Source organism: Rosa rugosa, chromosome 6, assembly GCF_958449725.1.
Source record: "Rosa rugosa chromosome 6, drRosRugo1.1, whole genome shotgun sequence".
Taxonomy (NCBI): Eukaryota; Viridiplantae; Streptophyta; class Magnoliopsida; order Rosales; family Rosaceae; genus Rosa; species Rosa rugosa.
Window position 1 is genome coordinate 34013845 of NC_084825.1, and position 10200 is coordinate 34024044.

At 37.6% G+C, this 10200-nt stretch overlaps 2 protein-coding genes and 1 pseudogene across 3 annotated transcripts; 1 reads left to right on the forward strand and 2 right to left on the reverse strand.

Annotated features, from left to right (window-relative positions):
- On the reverse strand, positions 1-2113 carry LOC133716628 (peroxisome biogenesis protein 16-like; annotated as a pseudogene).
- A 593-nt stretch (positions 2114-2706) lies between these two features.
- On the forward strand, positions 2707-3397 carry LOC133714055 (receptor-like protein 33). The gene has a single exon (XM_062140063.1). It carries the CDS (start codon positions 2715-2717, stop codon positions 3348-3350), a length of 636 nt encoding a protein of 211 aa, XP_061996047.1. The 5' UTR covers positions 2707-2714; the 3' UTR covers positions 3351-3397.
- A 1225-nt stretch (positions 3398-4622) lies between these two features.
- LOC133715225 (peroxisome biogenesis protein 16) lies at positions 4623-7772 on the reverse strand. Of its 2 annotated transcripts, XM_062141637.1 has the most exons (8): positions 7569-7772; positions 6837-6894; positions 6326-6542; positions 5920-6224; positions 5560-5828; positions 5369-5436; positions 5073-5134; positions 4623-4956 (listed from the first exon to the last, which is right to left on the reverse strand). In XM_062141637.1, exons 1-8 carry the CDS (start codon positions 7635-7637, stop codon positions 4895-4897), a joined length of 1110 nt encoding a protein of 369 aa, XP_061997621.1. In that variant the 5' UTR covers positions 7638-7772; the 3' UTR covers positions 4623-4894. The 2 variants fall into 2 exon arrangements, with proteins under 2 accessions (XP_061997621.1, XP_061997619.1); XM_062141635.1 differs by lacking the exon at positions 6837-6894 and having other exon boundaries at positions 7569-7721.
- Between the last annotated feature and the right edge of the window lie 2428 nt (positions 7773-10200).

Here is a 10200-nt window from a genome sequence, read left to right on the forward strand (position 1 = left end):
CAATATTTATGAAGCACAAGAAAATACATCATCACCATCATACAGCTTGGGGAATTTACTTCACCTAAAATCCTAAACGAACTGTGGAACTACTCTAAGAGCCATAACTCATTGCAAACCCCGTCTTATGATCCCGACATGTAAGTATACCTTGTCTGTGCTCCCAAAATAAGCTCAACAAGTTTTGCTGCACAAACCAAAATTTTTGTTGTTGCCAGATCAAGTTCTTAATACATAAAAGAACTCAACTTCATAAAGTAACAAGACAATCTAGAAATGAGGAAAATAAACTACAAAACCAACCTGCAGGAGATCCAACAACAGGTATATGTTCCAACATATTCTCGGTGCCTTCAAGTCTTCACTTAAAATTCTCAACCACAAGAGTCATGAAACAAATGATTAACTCCTAGAAAATGCAGCAACGTATTATAAAATTACGAGAGGTGCGACTGCCAGCTACCACTCTACTTAGCCCACCCTTATCGATCAAGTCTAAAGTGGTTTTTTTATTTCTCTTATATTTTCTGTGAGGGTAGGAAAAACATGAGGGTGGAAAACATTCATTATTTAAAATAACTTCTGCATTTACCTGGTATACTTGCTGAAAAATGGATCTCTCATGAGGTAAAGTGTCCATAACAGTTTTTGTCTTTTACCCTGAATCCAAGCCATAATACAGAGAGCTACTCAGCACCAACTTCAATGGGAATAAATTAAAGGACAGCAGATTATGACACTTAGCAGAAGGTTGATCTCATAGTCTACAAAGAAATTGGGAAAATCTAACCTCATTCTTTTCAGGGACAGAAAGATGAAACTGCTGCTCTTTTGTACCACCTCTGTATGAAGCAATTCGAGATAGAATGTGCATTCCAGTGAAGTCCACAGCCAGTGAAAGAAAGCAAGGAATCCAGGAGCGAGCTCCATATTTTCGAATAAATAAAACATAAATAAGTGGCTTTGTTATAAATAGCACTTCCCCAGCCACATACAAAGCCCCATGGAGACCCTTTTCGGACAATATGGTGGATAGAGTTGACCTCTCAACCACTGAAGCTGTGAGAAAATAAAATCTTGTATTAATTGAAACTATTATAAATTGTAATTACACTTATCCCAGTGTGTATATGAGTAGTTACTTGGAGGCTCCATAATGGCATGCTGGTGTTGAACCCGACGTAACCATACTGGAAATGAAACAGTCCTAGCCTTTTCTCCAAACCTATTCAATGCAGATAGTGCTCTTCCTTCTAAATTCCATGGATCCTGTGCATGATTATTTCTCAAGTGACCATTCCCATGCTGCTCGCCAGGCTTCATAAAACCACCACTTCTACGGTGAGTTGAGGCATCCAATTTTTTTTCATCATTTGGTGTCTCTCATCCATGGAGAAGCATCTTATATCCACTGTTCCGGAACAAAGCTAACCTAACTAGCACCCTGATAAACAATGAAATCCCCTAATGAAGCAACAAAGAAGCTTGCATGCAATAGGTGCTTGATATATTAAGCTATGCTAAATAACAATGGTCCTTACTTGCCAGCTTCCATAATAGCAATGTAATTCCATTTTTTCTCATCACCAAAGTATAGTTGGGCCACAACTTCAATCAACGTTTCCAAGTCCTTGAGTGCAGATATACACAATGGATAAGGAAAAGAATGACGCTCAGCATGGCCAACATGTAATCAACTAGGTAAGCAGAGCAAGATTTGACTAGGTGAACAGCAGAACTTGGAAGAAAAACAAAGCTTCCTACAATTGATTAACTACTCTCCACTCTCAAGTCTAAAAATGATTTGACCATGAATTGCTCTAGGTGTTTCAGCCTAGAAAAACCACAGAACTCCATTACATGACCAGCTTCCTCTAAATTATCTCATGATCAGCTTCTTCAATGTAACCTTAATGCGAATCACAAAACCAGAAAACACCTTACAGCAAAATATAAAGCAGCAACTGCTCTGGGGGTGGAGGTGTAAGCAAAGTTAAAACTCTTTCTGAAACACAAACCGATGTTGCCACTACAGTGCACTGTTAATCTGTTATCAAGCAAAACTTGAGGAATTGATGCTTACATTAGCAATAACTAGATTGGGGAAAGACATGCTTGTTTTTATTCTGCATTTTTCCAGAAGATTCAACAGTGGAGGCAGTGTTTTCCTTTATTAATCTTTTTTTTTTTTTTCTTTTTTAAGTCAATATGAATTACCAAGCCTTTGGATAGCAGAAATTTGCTGGCAAACACCTTAGAATAACTCTCTGCACCTTACAAATGTTGATGAGTTCTCTCATAATTGCCGGTTAAAAACTCTAGACATCAGTGAAAATCACCTTCAAGGCCTGTTTCTAAAATCTCTTGTCAACTGCACCCAATTAGAGATTTTAAACCTTGGAAACAATTTGATAACAGAACCATTTCCATGCTTTTTAGGGAACACATCCACCTTGCGTGTCCTTGTCTTGCGATCCAATAAATTTTATGGGCACATTGGATGTCGCAAGACTAATGGCAGTTGGCCAGTACTTCAAATCATAGACTTAGCTCACAACAATTTTAGTGGTGAAGTACCTGGAACAGCTTTGACAACTTGGCAGGCAATGAGGACTAAAGATGATGCCCACGGGAAGATCAGTCTCCTTCAAAATGAGTGGGATAGAGTTTATTATCAAGTAGATACAGTCCCAGTTACCAACAAAGGTTCAGAGATGGAGCTGGTGATTGTTTTAACTATCTTCACCTCCTTTGACTTCTCGTGCAACAAGTTCAACGGATCAATACCCGAGGAAATTGGAGAACTCAAATCATTGTATGCCCTCAACTTGTCCAACAATGCTTTCACAGGTGCAGTTCCATCATCACTGAGTAATTTGAGTCAGCTAGAGTCCTTGGACCTCTCAAAAAACAAACTGAGCGGTCAAATCCCACCAGAGCTTACAAAACTCACTTTCCTTGCATTCTTGAATCTCTCATATAATCAATTGGTTGGGAGGATACCAAGCGGTGCTCAATTTTCAACATTTGATGCAGCTTCTTTCAAAGGTAATAAAGGATTATGGGGGCCTCCTTTAACAGCAGATAATAGAACAGGGTTCTCACCAAAGTTGGAAGGAAACCATTCAAATCCTGGACATGAGATTGATTGGGATATTATCTTTGCTGAAATTGGATTTACATGTGGGTTTGGGATTGTCATCGGGTCACTTTTGTTTTGCAAGAGATGGAGGAAATGGTATTACAGTGCTATGTATAACATGCTTCTGAAGATATTCCCTCAGTTGGAACAAAGATTTGGTCATCACAGGAGACATGTTTACGTACATCAAAGATACTGGAGACGTTGAATTGGTTGTGAAGATCAATGCACCTGACTCGTTGTTGGCCTCGGTTTGCTAATAAGGACTAAGATCTGTGCTTTGTTTTTGTGTATTTTACGTTGGACTCACTCTTTCAATTTGTAACACATAATAAGTATACTGTGGCAAACTTGCTCATTAATTGCATGTTATATGTTAAAAAATTTGCTCGAACTGTCACTTTTGTAACTTGTTTTCCTATGCTTTTTTGGGTTGTAACGAAGCACAGTGAACTCCAGACTTATTAAAGATTCTAATTCTAATGAAGCTGGTGAGGAACCGGCAGAATGACATTGAGATATGGGATAAGAGAGCTGTTGCAGATGTCAAAATTGTATGAACTGATATTCGATCTTCAATTAACAAATTAACAATATACAGAGCTTTCTTATTATAGTCTGCGAAAATTTATGTAGCATAAACAGAAGCAAGCTTTAATATCGAACTATATATAAGGTCAAAAAGTGGCAATGACACATTATTAGGTGAAAAAAAATTGTACATAATGAAAATAGGTCGGAAAAGTTCAGTAGAATTCTAATTCTTAAATCTATACTCTGTTGGGTGCAGGAGAAGATGGTGGAATGACTTGCAAATATGTGGTTCCCTATTTACAGCCTTCTTGTTCATGAGAAGTAAGGCTTGGTATCACAAGCAGTACCTGACTTGTTTTCACTTGGAGCTGGCAAACTTTTGAAGCTTAGATCTCTTCTATTTGCACCTAAGCAATTTATTCTGGGTACAACTACCTCACTTCATAAAATGCAACCTCAGACAAGTAGATCAGGAATTGATAAAACAGAAATATTGCCTCTCATTCATTAGAAACCCATTTGTTTGAGCAAAGCATTTCTGATGTCTTATAAAGTTATTGACCAAATAAAACTAATAGTGCATTGTATTACTTGAGTTAATGTTGAAATCATACTTCTTCAGAAACTTCAAAACTCATAAGCATATTCAAACACGTTAAAATTAAAAACAATTACAGTTCAACATATTAGCACATACTACAATTCAAACAAAAAAGTCAAAACTAAACGGAATGAAGATCCTCAATGCTTGCATGCCTTCAGATTACTCACGGATTAGGTAGCAAGCGTATACTAACAAACCTGAAACCTCAGGACAAAACCCAATTCGATCAACAAGATCCAACACCTCTGTTTCTTATTTTAATTTGCTTATGCGACATGTATGAAGCAATTACAAAAACAGCAACGTAGTGCTAACCTTAACCTGAAAAATTGCTCACCCGTGTATCACATATCCATAGAATTTTAACTCAAAATTATTTTCAATAACCACGGTTTCCACACTTTCTCTCAAATTAGTTACTAAAAATACATTAATTTTTTTTTCTTTGACAAATTAACAAAATTTGATACAACAATGTCGTATATTTGTCAATATTTATGAAGCACAAGAAAATACATCATCACCATCATACAGCTTGGGGAATTTACTTCACCTAAAATCCTAAACGAACTGTGGAACTACTCTAAGAGCCATAACTCATTGCGAACCCCGTCTTATGATCCCGACATGTAAGTATACCTTGTCTGTGCTCCTGAAATAAGCTCAACAAGTTTTGCTGCACAGACCAAAATTTTTGTTGTTGCCAGATCAAGTTCTCAATACATAAAAGAACCCAACTTCATAAAGTAACAAGACAATCTAGAAATGAAGAAAATAAACTACAAAACCAACCTGCAAGAAATCCAACAACTGGTATATGTTCCAACATATTCTCGGTGCCTTCAAGTCTTCGCCTAAAATTATCAACCACAAGTCATGAAACAAATGATTAACTCCTAGAAAAAGCAGCAACGCATTATCAAATTACGAGAGGTGCGACTGTCAGCTACCACTCTACTTAGCCCACCCTTATCAGTGGTTTGAATCAAGTCTAAAGTGGTTTTTTTATTTCTCTCATCTTTTCTGTGAGGGTAGGAAAAACATGAGGGTGGAAAACATTCTTTATTTAAAATAACATCTGCATTTACCTGGTATACTTGCTGAAAAATGGATCTCTCATGAGGTAAAGTGCCCATAACAGTTTTCGTCTTTTAACCTGAATCCAAGCCATAATACAAAGAGCTACTCAGCACCAACTTCAATGGGAATAAGACAACAGATTATGACACTTAGCAGAAGGTTGATCTCATAGTCTACAAAGAAATTGGGAAAATCTAACCTCATTCTTTTCAGGGACAGAAAGATGAAACTGCTGCTCTTTTGTACCACCTGTGGACGAAGTAATTCGAGATAGAATGCCCATTCCAGTGAAGTCCACAGCCAGCGAAAGAAACCAAGGAATCCAGGAGCGAGCTCCATATTTCCGAATAAATAAAACATAAATAAGTGGTCTTGTTATAAATAGCACTTCCCCAGCCACATACAAAGCCCCATGGAGACCCTTTTCGGACAATATGGAGGATAGAGTCGACCTCTCAACCATTGGAGCTGTGAGAAAATAAAATCTTGTATTAATAGAAAATTAGAAACTAATATAAATTGTAATTACACTTATCCCAGTGTATATATGAGTAGTTACTTGGAGGCTCCATAATGGCATGCTGGTGTTGAACCCGACGCAACCATACTGGATCTGAAACAGTCCTAGCCTTTTCTCCAAACCTATTCAATGCAGATAGTGCTCTTCCTTCTAAATTCCATGGATCCTGTGCATGATTATTTCTCAAGTGACCATTCCCATGCTGCTCGCCAGGCTTCATAAAACCACCACTTCTACGCTGAGGAGTTGAGGCATCCAAATTTTTTTCATCATTTGGTGTCTCTCCTCCATGGAGAAGCATCTTATATCCACTGTTCCGGAACAAAGCTAACCTAACTAGCACCCTGATAAACAATGAAATTCCCTAATGAGGCAACAAAGAAGCTTGCATGCAATAGTTGCTTGATATATTAAGTGAGATATGCTAAGTAACAATAGTCCTTACTTGCTAGCCTCCATAATAGAAATGTAATTCCATTTTTTCTCGTCACCAAAGTACTGTTGGGCCACAACTTCAACCAACGTTTCCAAGTCCTTTAGTGCAGATATACACAATGGATAAGGAAAAGAATTATGCTCAGCATGGCCAACATGTAATCGAGGAGGAGCTGTGTCGATTATATGTTCATTGACAGCAGTTATAATTCCCAAGATACTAGTTACTGTGAAACATCATATAAAAATAATATTACCAACTTTGCAGTTTTGTGATATGTGTATGCACACACATATGCTAGAAATAGAAACTCAGAGGAGAAAATCATGATATACAACTCAACAGACAAGACGAACGTTGGAATCATTTTGTCAGAAACAAACATCTGTGTTTTTAGTAGAAGGTATAGTTACTTCAGATAAAAGTCATAGAACTATATAACTACTTGCAAAAATAAAAAGAAGCCCTGCAATTTCTAAGCTAACAAGAAGTAGCCAATGTTACCAAAATTTCAAAAAACCTGCTTCTGGTGCTATCTCTGATTCAGAAAACCGTTCGGGTAAAAGCCATGTGAATCCCTGCACAAAATTGTTCAATACCGAGTTAAGATGACAATAATTTTAAAGACAAAACTGAAAGTAGAGCCCTACATTCAAACAAAAACACAATCACAGCAAAACAAAGCCATACTTTTTTCTCCAGTCTAGACTTACCTTGCTGGCAATGAAAACACCAAAAGAATGAAAACTAAACTGAACACGAAAAGGCCAACCACAAACCAGTGCAGGAACATATCTGGGTGATGTAATCAGCTTTAATAACCAGAGAACAAATTAGGACCGCTTAACTCGAAATCGCTTTTTTAAACAAGTAGTCAGAACACTTGCATTGCATTACCTTCTGAAACGCTCATGACCAAATTCTTCTCAAACCCACATCTTTTGAGCAACCATAGATAAATATAAAGACGAAAAATCAAAGCCAACAAGAACAAACAGTAGTACTAACCATACTAAACACTCCACAAGGGTACAAAGTAATTATAGAATGTAACTCTTCTTAAACCAAACATGAACGCTATTAAAGATTGGTTCTTTATCAGATTTTCTCCATTTCTAACAAAATCAAAAAAAATCCCAGTGAACCAAATAGCACAAACAATCCAATGAAACTAGAAAAAGCACCGCATCAATTGATAACCGCAGACGTAGAGAAAGTAATGAAATTTAAAGAAACTGAGATAGAAGCTCACATTGGCGAGAGACTCCAAGGAGTGAACATAGTCCTTGTTCTCCCTGACCCATTTCTTATAAGCCTCCATAGCCTCCCAATCTCTCCCAAAGTCTCTGCCTTTCCCACAAATCCCCAACCTCCTCCTCCTACTCGGCCTTATGCGACTTTGGGACGGAGACCCAAAAGGACCAAGCCCTTTATGGTAATTTCGCCTCTCAGTTTCTCGGTTGCTGATGTGTGAGTGGAAAAGGCTCGATGAGAGGAGAAGGATTGGGTGTGGTTTGTGTTCTGTGCCGCAAATGGGTTTGTTTCATCTGGGTTGTGGGTACGTATGGGTTTTGAGATTTTAGGACTGAAGTGGACTCTGGACGGTTGAGATTTTGGGGACTGATGAGGTTATATAGGCTGACGCGGCAGAGAAGCAAAGCAATGGATATGGGTTTTGCACGCCCCAATGAAGGGCATTCGCAAGGGTAGGACTTTAGGCTAGATCACTAGATGACTAGATGAATGGGGCACCAAACGTGTATTCTTAAATCTAAACCTCAGTTCCGCAGAGCAAGTGCAGCCGTAGTCAAGAAAATACAAAGTCGAGAAGTCAAGAATTCGACCAGTCAAGTTACTATTCACTGCCATTGGACATAGGTTTGCACCCGTTTTTTTTCTTGCCCGGTCAACACTGTTCACTTTTAGATCATATTAATTCCTAGCCGTCAGATCCATTTTTGCTGTTGAATTGGTCGGCCCAGATCTCTTGACCGTTGGGTTCAAATTCCCAAAGCAGCCAACGGCTACTTGCCACGTGCCATGCTGCACAATTAATTGCGCTACGCAACAAAAAACGCAGCCCTCCTGTTGCTCCGTGCTCTTCACTTGCTCTCTCTGGCGCGTCTGTCTCTGTCTGGCCCACGTGACGTCAGCCACGTTCGAATGCGGGCCGAGGTGGCAGCAGCCCAAGCCCGGGCAAGCCAAAAGCCAAGGGCTTCCCCTTTTTCTTGCCCTTGGTCAAACAAAGCCAATTCATGCCCAGCCAAAACAGGCCCGGTGGAGGGAAAAAATGGTGCTTGCCCAGTCAAAAGCGTGGAATGCTGAGGTGGTGCCCGGGCAAAAGAGCACCGGTGGACTTGCTCTCATGCATTTTAGTTTCTCCGTCTATTTTTCTATTAAAAAATGTCTTTTTTTTTTTCTTTTTCTTTTTTTTACAGTGTTAATGGAGTGAGTAATGTGAAGATCAATGAGTCACCAAATATGTATCTTTATATATAAAGTAGTCAAATTTTTGAACTTTCAATTTTACCCTTAGACAATTTGAATAATGCTCAACAAATCATCTGGCCTTTTTTTTTTAATTATTTTTTTTTTAAAGGGTTTTAGTATGATGATCTCTTCTTAATACATTACTTTTGGTATCTTTTTTAAAATTCTCAAATTGCCTATAGCCAATTTTCTTGCCCAACAGACCATCACACACCAAAGAAATTTTGTTGCTAGGGTCATTATTTTGTTAATTTTGAACAAATTTTAAAGAAAAAAACCACAAAAAGAATTAGAGATGACATTAAAAAAAATACAGTAATTTTGCTTATACGTTTGAGAAATTTTATTCACACATACCAAATTACTTAATGCACACCCCCATTTTTTGAAACTTTTTTTAATACGTTTTTACCCTTTTTGATAAAAATGAACAAAAAGAAAACTACAAAAAACCGAAAACAAAATAAAGAAAATAAAAACTTTGACCTAGAACTGGAGATAACCAGGACGACCAAGATCCTACATTCAATAACAACACAACTAATTTATCCGTGCACTCAAAAAACTTCTCTACTCTATTCAAGTTTTTTTTCATGAATTTGATAGGCTGAAGTAACAAATTCAAATTTGAATATTAAGCTTTTGAGTTTCTCTACATATTTAGGACTCCAAGTGGCCTACGGTCTGCAAGCGTCCTGGTGATTTCAACTTTCTCATGGTACATTGATTAATTAAAAATCTTGGAGGTTAATTGAATGGGAAATTAATATAAAAAAAATCTTCTCTCACTATGTCTCCATTGATTGTTTGTTGAGTTTCATTTGCTTGCCAATTTCCTTCAATTTGGTTTCACTTGGAGGATGGTGGTATGGGTCATAGAAGTGAGACCGTGAGAAATAGGGTGCAAGATTGAGAAGCAGCATGCTTGGGTTCGATTTGGCAGAAGGAAGAAGAAGATAGATTTAAGGAGTGTGTATAAAGTAAAACAAAGAGGGCATACGAGGAAGTTTGGGGAAAAAATTTGGACAAAAAAAATTAAGACGTGTGTATTAAGTATATAGGGGTGTGTGTATAAAATTTCTCTATACGTTTTTATTTCACTATGAGAAAAAAAAATTGCACGCAGTAAGATTATATCAAGCAAAGTTTTTTTTTTTTATCAAAATTAACAAATATCAAAATAAACGAATACAAGTGCGAGTGTATAAATTGTCATAAAATTATATCGAACACACTTAAACGATAAAAAAGATGATTCGCACGTGTGAGCACAGTCATTCCGTTGCGCGTGCGAGAAGGCTAGCTAGTATCCTAAAACCTAACCTTAGTTGCTCATTTCGTCTTGTTTTTTGTTTGAATTTTTTTTCTTTGACATAGTGTTAATGGATGGAGTG

Coding starts and splice junctions, on each gene's coding strand:
- LOC133714055 (XM_062140063.1), top strand. CDS start 2,715: ATGGAGCTGGTGATTGTTTTAACTATCTTCACCTCCTTTGACTTCTCG.
- LOC133715225 (XM_062141637.1), bottom strand. CDS start 7,637: ATGGAGGCTTATAAGAAATGGGTCAGGGAGAACAAGGACTATGTTCAC. Junction 6,895..7,568: donor CCTTGGAGTCTCTCGCCAAT/GTGAGCTTCTAT, acceptor AATTTTGTGCAG/GGATTCACATGGCTTTTACC. Junction 4,957..5,072: donor AGTTGTTGGATTTCTTGCAG/GTTGGTTTTGTA, acceptor TGGTCTGTGCAG/CAAAACTTGTTGAGCTTATT.